This window comes from Lytechinus variegatus, chromosome 5, assembly GCF_018143015.1.
Source record: "Lytechinus variegatus isolate NC3 chromosome 5, Lvar_3.0, whole genome shotgun sequence".
Lineage (NCBI taxonomy): Eukaryota > Metazoa > Echinodermata > Echinoidea > Temnopleuroida > Toxopneustidae > Lytechinus > Lytechinus variegatus.
In genome coordinates, this window is record NC_054744.1 from 13,956,716 (window position 1) to 13,983,005 (window position 26,290).

General features: G+C 34.9%; 1 protein-coding gene across 5 annotated transcripts; it reads left to right on the forward strand.

The window, feature by feature from the left end:
* The first annotated feature begins 564 nt into the window (after nucleotides 1-564).
* On the forward strand, nucleotides 565-25,669 carry LOC121415501 (neuronal acetylcholine receptor subunit alpha-7-like). Of its 5 annotated transcripts, none has more exons than XM_041608702.1 (11): nucleotides 565-645; nucleotides 1,486-1,631; nucleotides 5,940-5,984; nucleotides 6,450-6,559; nucleotides 7,248-7,507; nucleotides 11,822-12,016; nucleotides 12,539-12,625; nucleotides 14,298-14,407; nucleotides 17,711-17,911; nucleotides 19,469-19,585; nucleotides 22,439-25,669. In XM_041608702.1, the coding sequence occupies exons 2-11, from the start codon at nucleotides 1,488-1,490 to the stop codon at nucleotides 22,619-22,621; spliced, it is 1,452 nt and encodes a 483-aa protein (XP_041464636.1). In that variant the 5' UTR covers nucleotides 565-645; nucleotides 1,486-1,487; the 3' UTR covers nucleotides 22,622-25,669. The 5 variants fall into 5 exon arrangements, with proteins under 5 accessions (XP_041464636.1, XP_041464638.1, XP_041464637.1 ...); XM_041608704.1 differs by having other exon boundaries at nucleotides 22,442-25,669; XM_041608703.1 differs by lacking the exon at nucleotides 14,298-14,407 and adding an exon at nucleotides 15,447-15,556.
* The last annotated feature ends 621 nt before the right edge of the window (nucleotides 25,670-26,290 follow it).

Below are 26,290 nucleotides of genomic sequence, written 5' to 3' on the forward strand. Positions count from 1 at the left end.
GATTGAAATATAACAACCGTAACGAATGCATCTATGGCATTTTCTAGAACACATAAAACAGTGCCAATGTGAATGTTGTTTAACCAGACATAATCGGCTGTTCTCCATTACAGTCATATCATATGCATCTGATACACCTAACACCTTTGCACTAAACGCATCGCTTACACAAATGAAAATGATATGAATTTGTATCGACCACCGCTACTCACTTTTCTATTCAAAGACACCATAAGGAAACTGACACTCGTTTGTATTATTAGAAGACTATAAAGTGTGTTTTAAGAATGAAATTAGGGCGCGGCGAAAACGAATTTGCAAGGATCTGATTAATATATGAATTAGGAATCACATTATTACTAGAGTCAAGTGCACTTTTTTACCTCTGGGCAATTCCTGTTTGAGTGTGTGTTGGGGTGGCCAGAGACAATGTAACTATAGGAGTAGATAAAAAGGAGGCATTCAAATGGAATCTCATGGAGGGAAAGTATCGGAGGGTTCCCTGCATATCAATTAAGGTGAAATGAGGAAATTTCTCTCCTTTTCAGAGTAAAACTAGATTAATCCTTTTAACCATAATTTGTTTTTCTTCTCTTTTTACCCCTTTCACACTCACAGTAACGTCGAATCAAGTAGAAAACCCCGGTAAGTATGGCCAGTCTAGTTATTGATGTATAGCAGTCGGGTGCGTTTGTATATCTGAGGCCTGTTGCATAAAACTTTTTACCTGAGAATACTCTGGTAAAAACTGAAAACTAAGGTTAGTCTGATTTCTGCCATTGACTTTAACACAGGGCAAAAACTCCGGTAAAACAACCTGAGTTTTCTCAGGTAAAAATTTTTATGCAACGGGCCCCAGGTGTTGTGTGTGTGCGGGTGTGGGAGAGGGTGCGTCTGTGTGTTGAAAGGGTTTGCATGTAGGTGCGTGTGATTAGAAATAGATGTTCTGAAAATAAATTAATGTGCGGTAAAAAACACGCGTATTAGCGTAAGATGTTCAAGATAATTATTACTCAGTTCGTTCCATTTATAATTTCATTAAGAATAAATAGTGATCTGTATTAGGCAATCCGATATACCATCTGAATCCATTTTTTCATATTTTTCTAATCTAAAATATACATGATGCAGTGCTATTGATACGTGTTAAGATCTCAGAAATTGTCAGTAATTATGTATCGGCCCTCATCACTGCATCAGTCATCAGTCTTTATTAGGAGTGATTTGAAATCTGCCGACCCCCGAATCAGGAGTGAATATACAGTATAACAGGATGAATGGGGGTGGTGGCAAAAAAAATATTATTTTCAAGCTCCATCCCTCATGTCCCTTTAGCTGGGTCCGTCAATGTCGAAAAATTCCCATAAAGATAAAAATAGGTTGGAAATAGATTTAGCATACATAAAATGTTAATTATTATTGTCTTTATTTTTATTAGTCTTATTCTTTTAATGATAATGCAATCATTGATTTTGTTTTCTCCAGAAATGAGGGCTGGTTACCATGAACGCAATCTACTGAAAACACTATTCGACGACTTTCCATATCGTGATTTAACCAGACCATCCAACGATCCATCGGAACCTGTATTGGTTCAAATGGGAATCGCTCTCCAACAAATCATTGATGTGGTAAGATCGATGGGAACATTGTATAAATCACAATTGATTTAATTTTTTTCAATTTCAATTCTTTTATTTCATTTCCATTCAAAACACAATACAAAGTAATATAAAGCAATACAAATCAAGTACAATTTTTATAGGGCATTCTTACTTCGTAAAACGGAAAAAAACAGTAAAATATAGAGCATCAATGGAAATGAGGGGATCTACTAAAAAGAGAAGCTTGTAAAGTGTGGTTCCCCTTTGGAAATGAAGAAATTATAGTTGACTTATTCTTATATGCGTACATGCATGTATTACTTACTTACGCCTATCGCCCCTCCTGGGACATAGGCCGTCAACCAAGTGCAGATACATGCATGTATTACAGGAAAGAAAAAGAGAACAAAAGAAATAATATTGATGCAAACATAACTACTGAACAAATGCAAAGCTTTTCACACAAAGAGGTCTTCGTTGTAAAGGATATGTTGCGCAAGACAGAAGAAAAAAAACAGAGAGAGGGGATTTGATTGATTGATTTCCATTTCACAGTTGTACATTACGATAAACATAAAGTTTTAAAATGTTACAATACACCGTAACATAACATAATTATTGAGTTAAGGAACACAATTCAAAAATAAAATTACCTCTGATGAAGATAAACAGGTGGGGCTTGATGAAAAACTTTATGGTATAATCACGTAGAGTCTGTTTCGTTGGTGTGACTTCGACATTAACGTCAATTTGATTGCATTAAAACACAGCAGAGTGAACGCTAATAGATTTATTATTTTGAAAAAATATTATTTTTCTGACCGCGCCAATTTTTACAGAAATTCTAAACCCTCTCTTTACAGCCTCTGAAAGAACTATTTAATCACATATACACAGCAAAAATTGTAGTGTTAACCGGTGTACATAGAGGACCACACCAGTTATTTGACACCGGTTTTAAATTGGTGGTGTTAGTTTTGTTTTACACCTATAGGTGTTATTATAACACCTTTTGTTGTTACATTTACACTCTTTGGTGTTACATTTACACTCTTTGGTGTTACATTTAATCTCTAGGGTGTAATTTTAACACCTCAGGGTGTGGTCCTCTATTAACACAAATTGGTGTCAGTTTTGACACCGCAGTTTTTGCTGTTTAAGATCAAAGGCATTGTTTAACCTTTCTCACTACTATTGACGGCATACTGGGCATGCTTGCGGCACAATTTTATTCTTATTTATTTTTTTGTCGAAGTTTGAGTCATTATTAGGTTTCCAATTAAATTTAATTTGAAATTTGAATGATCACGTTTCCTGCGCTTTATTTTTGTCGAATGCTTTTGATTACTTTTGTTTAGTGAGTGTGGTTTTGGCTCTACTAGTCACTAATGGAACATGGCAAAGATGGTATGCACGGTATAGGAAATTTGTCCCTAAAATACCACATTTCGTCCGACTATTATCATACCCCAAACCCCGCTTGTTATAAAATTCAATATCTTATGAAGACAACTTATAGCGTTATACCTATCACATGAGCGTAAGGAACGTATATCATTTTAGAAGTGGAATTATATGTAATAAAGAGAAAAAAAATCTATGAAACTCTGTTACTGCTACGTCGCTTTTCCAAACAGCAGAGGCCTCTAATTCAATGTACCAGACCAGTGTTACTTAGTCCAGCTCTCCAGACTCTAGCCAACTCCGCCATCTTGACCTTGCAAATTTCTCTGCCTTCGGGCCCTTTATGACGTCATAGATGAACATTTTGGTGTATATTCACATATGGATTGATGTATGAATCTATTCACCGTGGATATGATGGATGAATTATAATGGCCTCTCAATCATCCACACTGTGCATATACAGAGTGCATCATTTTGTATGAAAATGATGGCATATACACTATGGCCTAAATAACATAATTATACATTTTTTTTAAATAGCATTCACTTCGAGAGTTGATGTGTATATCATCAGAAAGTTTACATCAATAAATCCTTGAAAACTCCCTTTATTCATAATATTGCATAATCATTAGTCAAATATGAATATTTTCACGACAGATATCATTTCAATAACATTTATAACAATGATGATTATTCAAAAAGCAGAGTAAAATGGATGGGGAATCTTGAAATAGTCGAAGAAGTACGAGCTGTGGACATTATAATGTGATTGCATCAAAAAATTACTATAACATTGAACAGAATTGTTAAAAAGCACTTCTCATCGTGTATGCTATATATTAATGATATTGACAAAGGATGCCCTTTAAAACGTAAATGGTATAAATAGAAGATATCTATCTACGCGCACTATTCTTTTTTATTTCGCTTTTAACATGTTTAAGGTGATTGTAATACCTTGCATAATCATGACAGAAACTCAAGCAGGTCCGTATGATTTTACAATTAAACTTGCTTCTTGCATGTTTGAATAAGAATAAAATTTCACATTTTCTATAAAAATCTGCAATTCTAGTTGTGTTCAATTATTCACATTATTCAGGCGGCGCCAGGTTATTTAGATAGGGGAGCCAGCTTTCCTTTATTCTTAGTTGAATATTACAGGGTCTAACAGCAAATTACAAGTCTATATATACCTTTCCTTTTGATGCTCTTTTTACTTTTTTCGGTAAATTATCAATTCGTCCATTGCCAACTCGTCCACTCATCACATGGTCTACCTTCATTTAGTCTAATGCCAGTCTGTCCATCAACATTTCGTCTAACAACGATTTGGTCAAATCATCATTTCGTCTAATCACCAGTTCGTCTATGACCATTTCGTCTCATATCCATGTTGGTCTAATACCCATTATCTTTTCATTCATTTCTCCCAGTTATTAACACTTGTTGCATTAGACCAAAACGGTATATGGACTAAATGGCTATTGGACCAACTGGTTATTAGACGAAATAGCAATAAGACTATGTGGATAGTGGACGAACTGATGGTAGACCAGATGATAGTAGACGAAACGGAAATGTGAGACTGTCTTATTTTATCTTAAAATCGCATCATCTAAAAATCAATGGGTCGATTCTTTCTCTATAGGCAAAATTAATTTTGTATGTGGATGTACATTATTGCTGTAGGGTATATTGTTAGTATGGGAAGAAATGATGCATCGTAAATGAAATTAGGAAAATTTATCTATAGCCAAAAAGTCTTAATTGCTGGCTTAATTGTTTAAAATGTCATATAACATGATGATACTAACACCTAGGGATTGTAGCACACTGTTAGAAAATTTATCCTTAAAATAAAAGAAGTTCCTGCAGCAGAGTCTCGAGAACTCCTGTAATCTTACCAGATTGTTTAATCTCACATTATATCATTATTACAGGAAATTGGTATTTGATGTATGGAACCTTACAAATTTCCTTTAATAAAACACCCTTCAGACCTGTTCTGCTACATTACAGAAAAAATCCTGTTTTATGAATTTACAGAATGATTCTGTTATCGCTTTCTGCAAAATCTTCTTTTTTTCCTGTGAAATCAGGGTTTTTTAACAGTGCTTGCACGGGTGGAGGAAGCACTCAGGGAACCCGCCCATGCCGTAAAATCACACCAATCATATCAATCTTAAAAGTCTTGATCTTCTGCTTTTAGACTAAAGTTCGTCATCTCCTCCTCCTCCGTATTTCTTGATTCACTTTTCTCTTTCAATCTGACTCTGAGCATGGACCTACTAGAGATGGTCTGAGCTATCCCTAAGTCTGTCGGCGATAGCCCTTTCATGCCTTTTATTTGATATTCAACGCTCGCTCAAAATCTAACGTGCCATCAATTTACAAGTAAGCAACGTGCTTACATGTAAATGGACTTTATTTCGTTTCGGAGCATGCAGAAAGGCCCCATGTTTTCATTTATATCATGATTTTATCATGGACTTTGCGGCAGGTCCATTATAAAATCAATTCTTTATGATTTTCAAAATACACAAAATATGCTTTTTTGTTTTTGAGAAATCAGCGTGATGAAAATAGTAGTAGAATAATACTCTGAAGGTCAAACTGGCGTAGCATGTCTGCACTTTCTGTTTTATTAGTTATCGATTTGCGATCATGGTAATGTTACGCCAATATCGTCTATATAGAAGTAAAAAAAATCATTTTCAAGTGAGAAAAAAATCTTCATTATTGAACATCAAACTAAATAATGAACATTCAATTTTCGTATTCTTCACTTAATCAAAATAGATAACGGACTTCATTTCATTGATTGTGTGAGTGTTCATTTTATATGGCATTTCGAAGTTTGTCGAAGTGTTTAAATGTGTTTCTGATACTTTAAAATAGTTTTAATATTTGTTTCTACTACAGGATGAAAAGAATCAGCAAATGATTTCTAATCTTTGGATGACAGTGGTGAGTGCATAACAAACCTGCTTAGATTATCTTATGATTATGATCGTGATGATGGTACACGTGATTTTATATATTTTTATTTTGTCATTTTATTTTATATACAACTAGAGGTGTATACTTAAGCCAAACTTTAAGGCGCAGTAAAGGAAGAGTGTCCTACCCTTACTTGTTTCAAGATTCGCGGCACTTTACGACAATAAAAAATATATAGAAAAGATTCATTCGAATCACTTTGGAGTGGCAACGCTCCCTGTTAAAAAAGAGAAATAGACTATATTTCATAATAATGAATGTTCGGTATTAAGCATGTAGAATATGTCGATTATACGTTTTTTTCTTATGTTTGTTTGTGTGTGTGTGTGTTAGATTTTTTCGTATGCTTTTGGTTTGTTTGTACGTGGGGGTGAATTAACTTATTAATGCTTTAACTCTATTCAATATTTTCTTTTCATTTGTACGAGACAGAGATGGGTGGATCCAAGTTTAGCTTGGAATAAATCAGAATACGGTGGACTAGATAAGATTCGTGTTAACCCGGACATGGTATGGCGACCAGATATATTGGTCTACAACAGGTAAGACCTGAAGGAGTCAATGCCATTTTAGTTCCTTCGATAGACCTTGATAGTCAATTCAGATGCGCAACATATAGCGTTATGAACCAAAATAATATTGTGGGGCATAAGAAAGCGACGAGGCAAAATTTCTACAAACTCGTAAGCGAGCGAATATTCGAACTTTTTCAACGCAAACACTAATTTGGGGATAGATTTCGACATATTTATCAGAAATTATATCATCTTTTGGCCCTTCTCTGTACATTTTCTTAAGTTTTTTTTATCTTTTCTCCGGTTTTTATTTTCTTGGTCATGTTTTTTTTTTTTCGAGGGGGGTGGTCGAATGTCCCAGTCCCTATACGCCAGTGCAAATGAAAATGATATGAGATCAACTATCTGTTAGCTTCAGGAGGTTAATTATAATTTTGAGGGACTTTTGTTTGATTATTCTTATGAACACTCCTGGGACTCGGGGAGCAATGTGCGCCATTTTGTCGGCAGAGGATTTTCAGTTTGTCTTGGGCAACCATCACGAAAAAATCTAATGCAAAATAATGTCTGACGTGATGTATTACTCATTACGATATAAGTTGATCAGCCGCTCGCGTTCACACTTTTACTATATGGTTGGCATTTTTGGATTTCGATTGCTTAGGCCTTATCACTGTCATCATATGTTACGTTTTTCGATAATATTCTTTTAAAGCGCCGACTCCAAGTTCGATCCGACGTTCCACACGAAGATCTCTGTGACAGACGATGGTGCGTGTGAATGGATCCCACCGGGTATCTTCAAGACTTCATGTCCTATCGATGTCAGCTACTTCCCCTTCGATATCCAGGAATGTGAAATCAAGTTTGGATCATGGACCTATGGTGGTTTCACCATCTCTCTTAATCTTCTAAATGATACGGGTATGAATGATACCAGTGAGTTCGTCATGAATGGAGAATGGAACCTCATTGGTAAGTCTCTTAACTATAGGGCCCCGTAAAGCCATGCAGGGTTACACCAAAACCTAATTCTCCCGAATAAATTCGATCAACTCTAGCCGAATCCGGCCTAATTCGGATGGTTTCGGTGCATTCGAGTCTTCCTGAATTTTCTCGCATGCGCGGAGCAGGGGCGTAGATAGCGGGGGGGGGATGGGGGGGATGCATCCCCCCCAGAATTTTAGGTGGGGGGGGATGGTGTGTACAATCATCCCCCCCAGGTTTCTGTGGGGGAAGAAGCAAAACTATACAGTAATAAAGCAATGAATGCTAGTTAAAATCAATCAATAATAATAGCAGTAATAATCATAACGTACAGCAATGACAAACATGATCAAAATTGGACTTTTATTCAGAGTCAATCATCTTATATGCATTTACAACTTGCAAGTTTTAAGTAATAACAACTGTCTTGCGTCGTCATATACATTTAAGGATCGTTATTCAGAGTTTCACCAAGTACATTTCCTTATAATAATTATGTATTTGCAAAGGAGATAAGTTCAAAATATTTCATTACAGATTTAAGAAAGTGTCGCCTAATCACTCCCTTTCAGAGCAATTGCTTTCATAACACATTAACACTGTTCAAACGAATTAATAAGAAATTACCTATACACATACACTGACCCTTTTCCCTGCTGGCCATGCCCTCAACCCCTACTTTGCAAAGGAAAGGTGAAAATTTTCAGTCTCTAAGGAGCGAATTAGTAAATGAATGATTTTGGAATGAAAGTGCAAATTTTGGATGGCCTCAGTGATATCCGAGGTTTTTTCACTCAATATTCACTCTTTCATATATTCACTCCTTAAAGAGTGAACTATTTCACTAATTTTTTCAGAGTACTTTGCGCTTTTCAAAGAAGGTAGAATCATCCAATATATAGACATGCCTTAATTCACGAAGGCAGATTGAATCAATCCATGGATAAGATTAATTTATGGTCTAAGATCACAGAACAAGCCTAACTCGACCCTCAGCGTGTTCATTGTCGGACCTTTGACAAAAAACATAATCATCTCGCGCATTTACGCGATAAAAATTATCTATACAGTTTACTTCCGACAACCCGGTGAGGTTTATTTCATTTCCATACTTAATTCAATCAAGCCTTTGTAATCATGGTAATTTTAAACAGAGTGTGCTTATCATTTTAGTGTCCGCATATCTGCACGTGGATAAGAAATATAATGTTGAGCTTTGTTTATTTTACCCCTATTACTATAATTGTAATTGATATTTTTTTAGTTATTTGGCTGTTTATTTGTTTATTCCTTTAGTTGTTGATTCATTCGTTTGATCATTAACAATATCGCTACTTTTAAAAGAGTATACTACTATACTAGTAAAATAAGGAATACTAGTTATTCTAGATCATGTTTAGCAGGACTGTCATGACCAAGATGATAACTAGACATCCGACAAATGACATTTCTCTTATGATCATCTTTACTCATTGTCATTAATCAAACAAAAGATTACTGCCATGAAAAATGTGCAAGGAAGTTTGTTTATTACTGGATGCCCTGTTTATTGCTGAAAGCAAAGTGATTAAAAGACACACGAGATAATCCATGAGGCAGATCGTGTTATTTTGTTATCTTTAACTCGTCTGCTTTGGCCCATGATATTTTGTTTTTATCGAGTACATTATCTCCTTCATTCTTTATATTTATATATATATATATATATATATATTATATATATATATATATATATATATATATATTTAAATATATATATATATATATTTATATATATATATATATATATATATATATATATATATATATATATATATATTTATTTATATATATAAAGTATGACCCAGCTAGGGATCATCCCCCCCCCCCCAGGTCTGAGGACCTGTCTACGCCACTGGCGCGGAGGGAGAACAGAATACTTCCGAAACTACCCGAATACGTGTATTCGGATGGATTCGCAGCTGATTCGGTTCCGGGGTAACCTTTACACAAAGGTTCGCGATCAATCGCACGCCTGATTTTCACGACTGATTGTACTTGTAGTCAATGCAATCAATCGTAAAGGGTAGCGATTAATCGCTAAATGAAATGACCAATCAAGATCATCGTTTGTGCATTTTGCTGAGTAGACTGACTATGAACCAATCAGAATTGTTCTTTGAAATTAGTGATCAATCGCCAACCTTTGTGCTACGGGACCCTGGGGCGGTATTCTGAACATTGTCTTTTCTCCATATTTTATCTTATCTCAGAGATATGACAAAATCGGTATTCTGGTGGATGTCATAACTTTTGTCACAAAAATTGTCATAAATTTTGTCTCTTCTCTTTAGCGCGCAGCAAAAATACGCGGCTTTAAATGCGCGTAATCCTTTTATACAAGCAAAAGATATGACAAAAGTTATGACAGGGGGTATAGCAGTCATAAATTTGTCATATCTTTTAGTACCAAATATCCCGATACCCTGTCGACTGAATGTCAAGCAAATAATTATATCATTTAGATTAGTTTTTTTTTTCTTTCATAGAAAGATTTTATTCAGAAATCAAACACGAAAGCAATTCAATTTACAAAAGAATCATGAAGCGAACATGTTTACAACAACTGTACATGCGTGCTATTATCTAATGATATGACAAAGTTATGATGTTTTTGACTGAGAACCCTTTCAATTTCACAATAGCGTTTCAATACGCTCTTAAAAGAGCTAAAACACAACCGATTACCCTTACAACGTGTGGAAAAAATGAAATATTTAGCATAAAGAATATAACGGTTTACAGTAGAGTATTGAGCGTCAGGGCAACCAAACAAAAATAAATTCTTATTCAAATACACGTTATTGTTCAAATAAGAGGTTTGGAAGTTTTGAATAAATTGTTGAGTTACAGGGCAGTCCCAAAACAGATGTGAAATACTTTCAACAGAGGAAGAACAAAATGTACATAAATTAGATTCAGACAAGCCAATATCGTAAAGATGTTTGTTCACCCCCATTATCCGATTGAAAAGTTTATATTGAAAGTAGCGGAGTTTTGTAGAAAGACAGCATTTAAAGGGAATCATATACAATCTGTTCCAATTATTAACCGGTTCATTTAAAATGGATGCCCATTTTGATTGCGAAGTGGGGGACTTTAAGATTTTATCAACAGAAATTCTATGGATAAACTTGCATACCTTAAAAACATTATTTAAATTATACAACAAATCTTCTTGAGTTGTTTTACTCTCAACAAGATGTTGACTAAAATGTTTCCATTCATTTAGATTAGTTTATGGTATTAGTTTCACTCATCTTCCATGACAATTTTCAAAATTATTTCTTAATGCTACAATTACTTAGGCCCTACATATTTATTCCTCCTTTTTTTTCTCTGTTTTTCTTACTTTTCTACCTCTCCTCTAAAATTCTTCACAGCTCCCTGTCTCTCTATGTAATTAAGCGCATCAATATACGCGTAGTTGCGCGATGCCAGCAACTGTTTTGGGGATACGCCCTACCTGCCACGGGGCTTTCCTATTGGCTAGAAGGGCTCCAACTGGGAACTAACGATGATTTTGATTGGTTCGCTACCAAAAAGATGGGTGGGAACTTTGAGAGATATGACAGGGAAAAGACAATGTTCAGAATACCGATTTGTGACAATCATAGCGGTGTCACATCTCGGAGAGAAATGACAAAATTTATGACAAAAGTTATGACAAAGTTACAGAATACCACCCCTGGTCTTCTTTACAGAGACGACACCCAGATTTTTTTAAGGGAGTTGAGGGCAAAACAAAATGTTGGGGCAAGGCGGGGTATTTCTATGATTTTTTTCATTTTCCAAAAATATCTTGGGGAAAACAGTTCCAATTAGAGGGGGTGGCTAATACCCCCATCTCCACCCAGCCCCACCCCTCCCGGTGCCACCACTGCCTTTTAAATGAGGTTTAAGTGTGCCTACTTTTCTTGGCTTCGAACACTAGAAACTTGCCCCTTTATATGTGTTTTATTTGATTTTTTGCGAACATAAATAATTCTTAGTGCACCCCTCTACTCACCTTTGTTTTCTCCTCTATGGGGCCGCATTTTCTAGAATATTTCGATTTTTAAAAACTATTGATGAATATTAAAACTGATCGTTTATCCGACAAAAATTGGTACATTCAATTACGAATTCTAACGCACTCAATTGCAAAATAATCAACAAAATGAATTAACAATAGCTGCACCTATATAGTTCATGATTATCATATGCCTGCATAAAAATGTCTAAGATTGTGTTTGTTTCTCGACTATTTGACATGGTTTTCAGGCATGCCTGCGGAGAAGAAGATCAAGAACTACACTTGCTGCCCAGAAACGTATCCCTCCCTGCATTTCTACATCACCATTCGTAGGAGGGCGCTATACTACACACTCAATATTTTAGTGCCGTGTTTGGTCATCTCATCCCTTGCCTTGGTGGGATTTACATTACCTGTAGAAAGCGGAGAAAAATTATCTTTTGGTAATTTCAATAATCCAGTTATTTGTGATGATGACGACATAAGTTCATTTAATAACATACATGCAGGTTTAATTCAAACGTCTTTATTCTATTCCGACTGTAACACTCATCCTAAACATGCCAAATGTCAAAAGGAATTGGAAAGGAACATGAATATAGAAAGCGATTCTGATCTAAAATACTTGTGACTACTCAGTGACCAAAAATTGAAGATGGGTTTGCATTTCAGATCTGAATGCCATATTTTTAACTCATTGACCCATTCCCTCAACCATTTGCCTACCGACAACATCGTCTGCATGATTCGTTTCTTTATGTCGCCATCATTGACTTCAATAATAACTTGTTCCATGTTCTGCAAAGCATTGAAATTTCCCTCGGCAAAATAAGCATCAATAAACGACTTGCCATTAAGGAAAACTCGCAATTAGCATGATAATGTGCTGAGAAATGGATGGAATGGGTATAATTCGAGCTAATAAACTAAAATAAAATGACTTCTATTTATATTTCCTTCGACAGGTATTACTATTTTACTGTCATTGACTGTGTTTATGTTGCTTGTTGCTGAAGCAATGCCAGCTACGTCTGTCTCCGTCCCACTAATAGGTAAGGCTAGAATGGGGTCAATAATATTTTTATTTCAGTATTAATCATTCTAATTAAAAATATTCTATGACAGCCTAAGAATTAGAAACATATGATTTTTTTTGTGATAAAAGTCAAACAAATTTGTTCAATTCAATTCAATTTTATTTATTTCACTTCCATCAAACAAAAACAAATTGTATACCATATATAAACATAAATATTTGTATCCGTTGCAAAGAAACAAAAATAATAATACATATGTTGTGAAGAAACACTTACACAATTTGGGCAACACATTGGAGGTTTTAAATAAGTATACTATTTTTCAATAGAAATTAAATTAAGATAGAAATGGAGGGACCCACTAAAAAGCAATGCTTGTACAATGAGGGCCCCTCAAAAAATAGATAACCTTACCAAAATGCACAACTTCAATGATAATCGACACTACTAAAACGTTTCCTCCTCGGCATGCAACAGTATTTTGATATCAAACGTTTTGGATATCGGGGTCTCATAAATACTGTTAATAAAAGAAGAGTTGTAAGCTTCGATTAACGTTGGCCACCTGAAGAAGAACGTCAAGCACCCACTATGACCTACAATGTAGATAATAGAAGTGTAATTAACATATTAATTTTCCTTAACTTCTGGGACTATTCCATAAAGGACTTACGATTTTGCTGACTTTGCCATTTTTGTAACTACCATGGTAATATGGGTCAGCAGTCAATAAAAATCCGGGTTTCCTTGGTATTTAGCATAATGATAAAGTAACCATAAGTTACCGTTATTCTGTTGATTCAATCAATCAATCAGTCAGTCAATCAATCAATCAATCAATCGATCAATCAATCTAAAGGGGGTCTGTTTCGATCTGTATTCATGATGCAATAATTTATTTGTTCGCTCATTTCTTTTTCATTGAATAGTTTTCTATAATTCACTTGAATTATCTATGTCCCTCCTTTTCATGCAAGCTAGTACCATGCATGTTCTTACCGGAATGAGTTTAAGTCCCATTACATTTATTAATTTCAGTTACAACCGAACATCGTATTTTCACTTGACTCTTAAGCTTTTATTTTTTCAGGCGTTTCTTCTCTATCCGTTGCAGATTCCTTATCTGAGCCAGTTTCTTTTTCTGGCATTTTAAATACACTCCAGATCACAACCCGTAGTCATGTACTTTTTCGAGTTGTTGGGTGCGTCCATACAGATTTTTATTCTTCATTTTTTTTTCGTTCCACTTGATCATTAAAAGGAGAGGCAATCTTGACGTTCATAAAATGCTCCCATCAGGAGCATGGTATGAATACACACTGCTCAGGTGATAACGAGTACACCGTATGTGATCAGTATGAAATGATTTTAGTAACCCATTGCGGGGAAATTTCGCATAATTTTGATGTTAGCGAGATGGCTATTAGAGAGCAACTTGAAACTATGATATAGCTCCTTGCCACTTTCACCTTCCAAGCCTACGTGAATACTGGCGAGAAAAAATCTGTATGGACGCATTCTTAAGATTCTTAATTTGGAAACAATTTCATTATGAAACGTTTTTTTCTAGTATGGAAACAATGCGATATGAAACGTTTTATTTGCAATCTTTATGAGCTACATAATTATTACGATGGACATCCATCTATTCTGACATATCGTTCTGTCGCTTCCACACTAACTATAGCCAAATATTTCGACTGTGTGCTATTGATGGTGGCCTTATCGGTGGTGTTTACGGTAATAACACTCAACATACACTACCGACATCCAAACTCTCATGTCATGGCGTCATGGGTAAGATACTCAACCAAACAAAAAGAGTTCGAGATGTAAAAAGAAGAAAAACACCTTAACCCGCCCGCTCTTACTAACCCGTATTGTCTGAACGAGACGCGAATCTCCCTATTTTAAGCATTGCTCAGATAGATAGAAGTTATTTGGGGGGCAAAAGTTACTATAAGTTGGCTGATAAAAAGATATTAAGCCTTAAAATGTGGTCACCCTTTGAAAATCCAGAATTTGAAATGAAAATGGTCCCAAAAAAGTTTTTTTTAAAGAGGCCATGTTATGTGATACATACACCTGAATACCATGACGTAACAACTACCATGGTTATATCAGAAACTGTTCTTGCAATTTTATATCACCCTAATGAATAAATGAATAAATAATAATATGGGATTTGTATAGCGCATGTATCCACCTTGCCAGGTGCTCAAGGCGCTCCTATATTACCCCAGCAGCTAAGCTATATAGTCTACCGATTCTGGTGCGTACAGCTTTTTGAGGAATTTCTTCCTGCCGGTATCCGTTTATCTCACCTGGGTCAAGTGCAGCAAAGTGTGGATAAATTTCTTGCTTAAGGAAAACACGCCATGGCTAGGATTCGAACCCACGACCCTCTGTTAGAAAGGCGAGAGTCAGAACCACTAGACCACGACGCGCCCAAAGTCATGATACGAAATATTAGTTGATATTAAGTTGATATCATATCATTAAATGGGGTAATAGATTCTGAAATAGTTCGAATATTACATGATTCCTGAGCAATGTTTGGATAAAGAAGATTCGCGTGTTACTCGATCGAATGAATTCTTTCAAAACAATCGCTTGTATCCCTTCTCATTTTGAATGCTCTCTCATTTATCTCATGCACCCCATATATATACTGCATCGCATCATTATATGGTTTTTTTTTATTCGCATTCGGATCACCACTTTCATTTTCATAATCATCATTCTTCTTTGTCTTTCTTTTTTTTACCCTTCATTTCACTTTATGTTGATTAAATTATTTTGTTAATCAAAAGAACATGATTTCATGACTTTGCAGCCAAGTATTTCACCGCGGTACTATGTATGGTGGGCTTATCAGTAGTGAGTACTGTACTCACCCTCAACGTACACTACAGACACCCAGAAACCCACGTCATGGCGAAATGGGTAAGGAAAGCTCGCCACTCCGCTTCAAATCTATATAGCTAGTCCATGTAGGGGATACCTCGCGCAAACACATAAAGCTGCACTCTAGCTCTCTCTTATTCACGCATAGCTTTCTTATCGTACTGTCCTGTCAATGTAAGATTTTGAATATAATACTCTGTTAAAATGATCGCAACGGTTATTCTACCTCCCTGATATACAATTTTAGATTCAGGAACAAATGTGAGCCCCCCCCCCCCACATCCTCGGAAAAAAATACTCAGTGAACTTTTAAAATATCAAGAATAATACAATATTTTTACTTCAAACTAAAGGGGGTATAGATCGTGTGACAACAATCCCTACGTCATTCATTTTAAGTAGCCGTGAATGGAAACGTTGGCATGTTTTATAAAATGGAATCAATTACAACGTGTAGTCAATCTCTTCTGCACCTTATTTCTTTTTCTCCTTTATGTCCGACTTTCTCTCACACACGCTCTTCACATTTTCTAATGATATTTTGACCGATGACCCGTGCCCAACTCCCTTGTAATTATTGAATTGGAAAATTAGATACAAAGTTAATTAATTAAGCAAAATTTTACCATATACATTTAATCTTTTTTTAATCACTGAGCCATGACACTTTGGAGCCCCTCTCGTTCTATTCATTCTTTTCTGGGGCATCTCTTTAAGCAATTTGCAGGAGAATATATATATTGTTTCTTTGTGCTGCTATTAGAAACCTTGCACTCGGAATGCAGACTTTCTTGCCTGATTATTGCGTATATAATTTCAATCTATTTGCTAAAAGAAAAGAACAATTTCACTTTGTCATTTCTCATGCATCTTGTTACCTGGATGACGTCACACCAACATGAGGAATGACGTCACAATTATCTTTGATTTCTGCTTTCAATGAGTTTTCTATACGTCGAAAATTTAGTCTGGAGTTTCTAAGGTAGTACACTAATTTAGAAATTCAATGTAAAATGCAGGTAACATTAGAATGTATCTCCGTAACAACGATGTACAAAACGGTGAAGTACTTCTGTCTGATGCTAATTTGTTTATATCTCATTCTATCTTTTTTTGGTTTATCATCTGCATTGCTTTTCGCATTGTGTTTTGCATTGTATCCCAAAATTAACAATCATTTTTTCCTCATATGGTGCTTTTCAGACTAACAACTTTTTCCTGATATAATCTTTGTGGTTTTAGTGTTCGTCATCTGGTTTTCCTTTCTTTTGCAAATTGCCAAATTATTTTCACCGACATTGCTCAAAGTCATTTTCAATGTTGTGCTTGATATCGTGTGAAAACTGTATTTCAAACTAATCCCAATCAGTGTTAGATTTGTGATATTATCTTAAACTCATTTTTTGGTGAACTTGTTATCTGAAAAAAAAATGAATTGAATATCATTTTCTGTAGATAATTATTTGTTTTGGAAATATCGAGTAATATTTTGTGACAATTTTTATATCTTGGGTTGAATATTAACCTAAATTTGTTTTCATTATCAGTGTCATAACAGTAGTCATCGTCATGGATTATGATTAGCAGTAACAGTAACTATAACACTGGTAGTAGTAATAGTAGTAGTAGAAGAAGAAGAAGAAGTAGTAGTAGTAGTAGTAGTAGTAGTAGTAGTAGTAGTAGTAGTAGTAGTAGTAGTAGTAGTAGTAGTAGCTAGTAGTAGTAGTAGTAGTAGTAGCTACTAGTAGTAGTAGTAGTAGTAGTAGTAGTAGTAGTAGTAGTAGTAGTAGTAGTAGTAGTATAGTAGAAGTAGAAGTAGTAGTAGCAGTAGTAGTAGTAGTAGTAGTAGTAGTAGTAGTAGTAGTAGTAGTAGTAGTAGTAGCAGTAGTAGCAGTAGTAGCAGTAGTAGCAGTAGTAGCAGTAGTAGCAGTAGTAGCAGTAGTAGTAGTAGTAGTAGTAGTAGTAGTAGTATTGAGGTTGTGATAGTATGAGTAGAAATAGTCGTGGTTCAGTCGCATAATAGTATAACAATAGCTGTTCTAAGAACATGAAAGGTTTTATATAGAGGCAAAGATTGATTCCGAAATATTGGTTTGTTTCAGTTACCTTGTCAATAACGTATCTTAATTTGAAATTGAAAGGGATTTTTTTTAAATAAGTATATCCTCGTACATACCCTATCTACTCCTTCAGCAACGCAGCCTGCTTCTAGAATGGTTACCATGGTTACTGTATATGAAGCGACCCGGAAGGGAATGGTCACCGTGTCAACCAAAGCCATCTCGAGATGATATGGGACCACCGGTCTTTAGTCACGTTGGCCCCAGTACAGAGATACAACTAATGGATCGATCACCTAAGCGAAAGGTCGGCACCAACGGCATGGTTCCACAGGTGGGTAAACTATTTACTTCCCATATTTTACGCAATCAAAGATTTTATTATTATTATTATCGTTATAATCATAATCAGAATTATCATTATTATTATCATAATTATTTGTATTATTATTATTTATTATTGTTATTATTATTTTATTATTATTATTATTATTATTATTATTATTATTATCATCATCATTATTATCGTCAGTATCATTATCATAATTTTAGTATTGTTATTATCTGGGATGGGGTGAGGTATGATAGGATAGATGCGGTTACTACGACCTAAAAGTAATTCTTGGGGTATACCGACCACCCAAGATATATTGGTCTATATTCTTTCAGTCTCTTGTTTCACATATAATAATCACATTTATTAAAATTCTTTTGAGTAGAAAAAAAGATACAACCTAGTTAACGATCATTTCGAAAGAATATGTGTACAGTAATATAAGCAGATGTAACGGTTGTACGGTCATTGAGGTTCGAGGCTGGTTTGATTGACGTGTTTGAGCTTCTTATACTAACATCAAAATAATGCTTAACAAATAAAAACTTTTCAAGTAAGAGAGAAGGGGTGATAAATATGTATGACATGGCTATGATATACGGGCAAAGTTTGATTTCAATTTGTAGAGTTACGATTGATCACAAAGCTTTCGATCTGTTACAGGTCTCTGATCAAAGTCCCGTTTCATTAAGACTTTCAAATGAACGATATTCTACAACAAATTTTCCATCAGCCAATCAGATCAAATAATTTTCAGTAGCTTTTATCTGTTACTGCAAATTTGTTGTCACAACAAGTTTTATGAAACTGGTCCCCGAAGTATAAATCTACCGTCCAAATTTGTACCGTGATTGCACAAAAATGGGACATGTCTTGTAAATGCGCGCCAATAATCTCGTGTTTTTTTTGTTTTTGTTTTTTTTACATAACAAACCGAATGACTTGCATTGTGTGTTTCGGTCTATGCACGTTTTGGAACACTAATTCTAATACTCTTTTCAAATAAAGGACACGCATACGCTCCATAACAAAATTAGCTAAGCATGTACTATCTTTATTTTTTCGATTGTTAATAAACAGCTTTATTACTTTTCAAGACAATATTTATGAAGAATATTTTTCAATCTTGTCTCCCCTAGAATGACTTGGAGTTTCTAATACGTAAAGACTAACCAGATTTCGATTCTTTTTATGTCATGTTTATTGTTACCACAAAGTTTCCCCAAGTGTATTGGCAATACAGTTTGTAAGATGTGGTGGGAAAATTATCAAATCATCTCCATGAATGTACGTGTGATCATCCCTATATTATCAATAATAGCTCATAAACCATATTGAGGTTAGCGTGGATCATTGAATGTAAACTATAGTCACTCTTTGATCAAGTATTTACACTATAAAAAGGACTCATTGCGGATGCAGTTTGGGATTTCATGTTCCTAGTCGCATAACTGCCTATCTACCCCAAATGGATTAATCCGTGTAGAGGATTATGATGATCCAAATCGCACGTACATGAGTGAAAAACTCTTTTCTCTGATTTGATAATTTTTCCAGGGCACATATTTAAATGACGCAAAGACGATAGGGATCAAGTACGCTAATTATGCACACGAGGAAAGCGAACCGATGATGTTGGATCATAAAGCATGCAAAGAGGGTAACTCACGAGAGGTAAGGTTTGAATCCCTGTGGTTTTAGTCTGGACCCTATGGTTGGTAAGACCATGGACCTGGTAAGACGGCCAGTTGATAGAGTGTCCTCATTTGATACACGTTCCGCTTCGGTGAACACAAGCTCCGGGCACAAGCTTCATCAGAAAATGGTGTTTCCCATTCCTTCCAAAATTGTTTTTGACTTTTCCTACTGTAGACATTCGTTTAAATTTACATACAATTTTCAAATAGTATAAAGGATAAAATATGACATGAAAATCTTTATTGCTGAAGAAAACGAACAGACGGAAAATTCCGACATTCTAACATAGATGTTCACTCTCGCAGAACTTGTCTCCTAAATGAGAGATATTCAATATACTTGGCAAGCGGTTTTATCCTTGAAATGCCCTTTGGCCTCACTTTGCACCTCTTTGCTGGCGACACTCTTCCATAATATATTTCATCTTCTGCAACGCATCTTGTTCGGCATGCACATCTGAATTTCGGACAAAGTCTTCATTTTCTCTCTATATATATTTCTCTCTCTTTTTTTGGGGGGGGGTTGTTGTTGTTGTATTTTTAGCTATTAATTCTGATTATATACGTGATATAGATTGAACCAAGATTAAAGTTATTCTCAACAAATTTGATAGTTTCGTAATGCCGAAACAAAATACATCGATGATGTATCGTCTCCTTAACAGGTGTGCAGCTGGTCATACGATTACCTGACAAATATGAACTTCAGTGAACTTTGATATCATCGTTTGAAATATGTTGAAACGATGCATATTATTATCCCGATTATTATCAACTTCGCAGATGTTCAATACATACAAGGCATCGTATATTGACCTTTCTGCATGTCACTTCACAGACTCATTACTATGGTTACTGCTTATAATCACCATATTCTGATTGGTCGATCTTCAAGACATTAATCAGATTTAATCACATGGCAAAACCAGGTTATCCTTAAAATAGATTTCATTTCCCTGGGGATAAAATAAAACCAGAAGCTGCTTGATGTGGTAGCAAGGGAGACAAGCGGTGAATCAGAGAGGGAGAGATTCATTTAGAACGCCAGGAGGAAATACATAGTAAAAAAAAAGAATTATACAACGCTTATAATATATCAACCTTACAGTAATTGTTTAAACAGTTCAAGCAGGTGTTTAAATCTTAAGCAACAATGTTTTATTTTCAATATCTAATCTTCAATACATTAAACGTGATTGTTTAAATGGTAAAACAAATACTGTAAGGTTCATATAGTAAACATCGTTGTATAAAATCTTAAACAGCGTTTTTACTGTGTAAAACATGGTTAAACATAGTGTTCAGTTATAGTAAAATCATATTTTGAAATAGTACATGACAGCCCTGAGTGAATAGACCCCTACTATAAGTTTGAATGATCGAGTGGGCATGATATCTAATGTCACAAAAACATTTGCATAATGACTTTGAATTGCATAATAATTAACAATATTTTCCTCTTTCTTTTCCTTTATGCGGTGTTCCCTTTCATTAATAGATGTTATGTCAATCTTTGCATCATCAACATTTGACTTTCAGCTGGTATCGAATGCCCCCTTTCTCATTACCCCCGTCCGCCTTCTCTATCTCCCTCTCCCTCTCTCCCTCTCTCTTTGATTCTGTTTCTCTCCTTCTCTCTTTCTTTCTGTCTCTCTCCTTTCTCTTAGTGGTTTCTTGAATTGTTTTGCCTGTTGCACTTATTTTCTCTCTTTCATGCTAATGCACAATATTTTGCAACCGGATCATAATTATGATTACCCTTTTTGTGTCGAGGATTTACAGTAATGTAGGCTTGTATTTTCATTATTTATTACATTATCAGAATTTTGTTGCGAAATACAAGTCACAGTTTTCCTAGTTCAGACCAATATATACTATGATTGATTGTGTTTACTATTTAAATCGCTTAGATAATGGTGATTATAATTCCTGTCTTTTTTTTTAATCGTTAGTCTAAAATTGTGTTGGCCTGTTCTGTATTATCATGCACACAAAAAATCAGATGAACCATTTTCATACTGATAGACCGATGTCAACATATTCTAGAAATTTAACGACGTAACAAGTTGATTTCATTTAGAATGAGTTTTCAAAGCACATTTAATATTGAAAATATTGTTTTCATTGTTGTCAGTCATAAACAGGTATTGATCACATGCTTCCTTTTGTTTTGGTTTGTTTTGTTTTTTAAAACAAAAATGGCCGATGGAATTTAATGGATATTCTTGGTTATAATCGAAATCGTAGATGCCAAACCTCCTATTTCTTCTTCTTGATTATACTCCTCAACGTCCCTATTAGGAACCACCCGAGGTGGATTTTTTGTATATATATAGGCCTGTATCTTTGGTAATTTGAATGCATAAATGACATTGTAAGAGCAAAGCTAAGATTGAAACATTCATATTCAAGACTGTCATAATCACGATGAAAGGAAAAAGATGGAATACCTCAAAGAAAGAACGAAGGTGTAAATAAATGAAAAACAAATAATTAATGATAAATAAATTAATAGAGCAACGTCTCATCGCGCAGGTATATACCAGGGGCCGCGGAATCGGGGGGGGGGGGGATTCCAAAACAATGTACAAAAACGTAAACATGATTATGATTGTGATTTTTTTGCATGGTCAGCCCCCCCCCCCAACTTTGAAAACCGTTTCGCGGCCCCCGTATACGCTTAATTCGCTTGAGGCATAAGAGGTGTACTGTAACCGATCCATTGCCAAAAACCGACAAACTTACACGACCACTCACGAGAACAGGCATGTCAAATGTAATCTTTTGTCCATAATGTCCATTATGTATTAAATTGTCTTATTTTCGTCAGCAGCTAGATACGATCATCAGGGAGATACGATTCCTGACCGAACGCTACAAACTCAAAGACATGGAAGACGATGAGATCCATGACTGGAAGTTTGCTGCCATGGTCATCGACCGGTTCGCCATGGTCTTCCTGACGATCTTCTCGGTCGTATCTACAGTCGTCATCCTCTCCGATCATCCCTAGTCAGACGACTTGGTGAACGATGTCGAGGATGACTTGGTGAGATTGGTTTACCATTGCTGAACAAGAGATTTACGATGAAAGGCAGGACCGTTTACCAAGTTGACTAGCGTGCGTCTTGATCTCTGCTTGCCATTGTCGAAGACTATACTGCGGTTGATCGTATGATTTTTGTCGTTTGAACTTTTGTCGTTCGGGGCTCAATCGATCAGGCCTTTGAAATGCTCACTTCATCTGAGCGCAGTGGAATCACTTGGGTAGATTTTCTTCACGAAGGCCGAAATATTCAGCACTGCACGTACTCGACCCGTTTACAAAGACTTCCATGTTGGCACAACCTAACAAGACACTGTTGAATCGGGTCTTAATGATAGTGGTCTTTGAGCGACGTCATCAAGGACATTGAATCTACTGCTTTGTCAAGGACCGCCGTGAGATAAGACGTGTCTTCCAGGCATCCTGAGTGACGACTATTGACGCCTTGAAAGGATGGAAAGAATGGCTCAATCGATTGTTATGAACCTGATGATTTTTTTTTTATTTATGGTTAAAGACCTCTATATTGCACGTAGTACTGCCGAGGATTTTATCCATTGGAACCAACATCGAACTATACGGAAAGTCATTCTGGTAGGAAAATACTGATGTGTAATTTTCAAATACAAAATGTGATGCATTGTAGAGAATGTATAAAGATTTGCATTAGCTAGTGCTAGATTATCAAACCATATTATATATCATAGCATCTTCACTCGTTTGATGACATATAAGATGAAAATAATCATGTCCGTATTGTTCATTGTCTCCTTTTCTACATTCTTCCAAAATGACGAACTTGAACAAATTGATGTAGTAAAATGTAGAAAAGAGCTAGATGTTATGTGCATATCATCGTTTGGATGCCGAGAATTATCTTTGTGCGTCCTGAAATGTTTATTCCTATATTATACAATATGTCGGACTTCAGTAGTAAATGATTATCTTTTAGGGTAATTATTCTTTATCATGCATTGTATTTTTTTACAACGGAAAGTTTGAAATGATATGATTCTGGTTTGCAAACAATTCTTGCATTTCCGTATGCTTGAATTTTTTTTTACTGAAAAAAGGAGTAATCTTGGAAGTGTTGATTTTTCTATTGAAACTGATTTAAATTGTTCTTTGTATAATATTACTAATAATTTTCATTGTTCTAGATATAGTCCTACATTGAAGAAAAATGCTGAAAAATAATGAAAGTTACAATCTGATAAACCATGCGTTTCATTTATTTTATATTTTAAAGTCCAAAATTATTTACTCCATTAATATTGCGTAAATGTAGTTCTTTCTAATAAAACACTAACATTTTATTTACGTGTAAATAAAATATATAATATAACAAACATAATTTTATGTAATGAAATACAAAATAAGAAGTTGAGACATCTTTGCATCAGTTTGCTAAGTAAATTCATGAAAACATGCATTGAGCTGTTTCACCGAAATAATCCATATCTTTAAAGATCATAGCCTTTTTTGACTCCATGTCGAATTCTGATTTTTTTTTCATACATTTTTTACAAACCTGTTGCATGTGATAGATATAACTTTAAATGGTTGCAATGGTTCAAAATTTTGAGATAAACTCGTACATTTCCATTTCGCCGGAAGCGATTAATGGACGAAATAGTCGGTGTTCGCTCAAGCATGAAGAAAAACTTGTTTTAAGTCATTCTGACTTTTTTGTAAAAAAATCATCAACTCGAATTTGGTGATTTGGAGGATTCATTTCTCGAAAGTGTTACATAATTATTTGATACGTACTGTATGTTTATGATGATCGTCAGAGCGAACCAAATAAGTAAATTGCAAAACGTCTCTACAAATACTTCACTAAACATGCTAGATATAACGTATTCTTTGTAAAATAACTTGACAAGTGAATACTCGATAGTTTTGTTATTTTCAATATCTTACACTTGGCTAGGCATTATGCTGTAATTTGTTGAAAAAGGACGAAAGCAGTATTGTGTACGTTCTATAGTTAGTGATCAATATGTAGTTCAGTATATTAGTTGCCTATATTCAGCTAGATGTGTCTATCCTTGAAGATTGAGCGTAATTGTACTTCGTTATCATTCTACTTATAACCGTTCTCTGTATTCCAAAAAAATGTTTGTTTCGCTGGTCGAATATTGACTTTGTAAATGACATATTTTGAACGATGACAAATTATGAAATACAACCATTGTGTCTATAACAAAACGAATTGTATTGTACTTGTGGGATAAATTTCAGACAAATAGAAAGAACTTTTAGCTATATTTTCTATTTTACCTAGGCTGAAATTATGATGTATGCGCTCTTAATATGTTGACAGGGGCGTTTTTTAAATGAATGAGACAATATCGCAACACCTCAACCCATCCACACAAAATAATCCTATCCCACCCCAACAAAAAAAGTTGCTTCTTTTTAACTCAAACGGTATTTCAGTATTTCCTGCGGTAGACTGTAGGACGCTCAGGTATATTTCTATTGAAACACAAATGCTAAGTCCTCGATCTGTGTTTGTTATTTTCATGCAGCAAAGAAGATATTTGGTTACACATATTTGTAAAAGGATTCAGATAATCTCATGAATAATAACAAAAAAATCATGTGGATTTTGAAAATGTTTTTGTAAATGTATCCGTTTATAGTGTTTTTGCAAGTCGGAGACACGGAAGCCCCCCCCCCCGAAATTGTAATAACTATGTTAATGAATCGTATGTTTTTAATTCATCGTGGATGTATTATGGACGAACTGAATGTAAAAAAATGTCGACATTTAATGATTATCTTCTAGTAGTAAAAATTGTAGAATTTTCTTGTCTCAAAAACGTGGAATTTTTAGTACAAAATGTGCCAGGTTAAAAAGAGGTTCTTTTCGAAATTTAGTTTAGACCATCTTAGAAAATTATTGGAGCATCCCTCGTCACCGTTTCAAAATTATTGTTCACTTCTGATTATGTAAATGTGTCATGACCGTGTCTTAAATAAAAGAATGAAAATAAAATTAAAGATAGGAAAAATAATGATATAAAAAGTTGTCATGTCTCGTTTGTAGAACGATAGAGATACAGGTATATCACGGCGTTCAAGACTTATAACAACCAATAATATTACCAGATAATGTTAGATATTCCCCATCTCTCTCCTATCTTTTTTTTTTCTCTCTCTCTTTCTCTCTCAGAGTAAAAGCGCCACATCCCCTTTTAAATATATTCACCTCAGCCCTTATTTTTCTTCGACATCTTTACTCTATAAATGAAGGGCCCGTTACAGAAATGGAGCATCAAGAAAATGCAACTCCTAAAAACGTCATTAATTTTGAACTTAAAATCGATATACAGTTCTGTTAAAAAAAACAAAAACAAACTTAAAAATATGAAATTCTCATGGATTCGACAGGGTATAAGGGGTTTAAAATTCGTTGGCCGAATGTCGAGTTTCAAACAGATGTCCTAATCTTTTGATTGCATCATTCTCCATGATATACACATACATGTACATAGAAATATTATGGAATAGTTAAGCCTCCACATGGTCCAAAATAATGTGCAAAGTTCATTGCTAATCACACTGAATCTACTTTTACTTTGGAAACGCACCTCTTTTAGCCACTGGCTTTTAATGAATATTCTCATT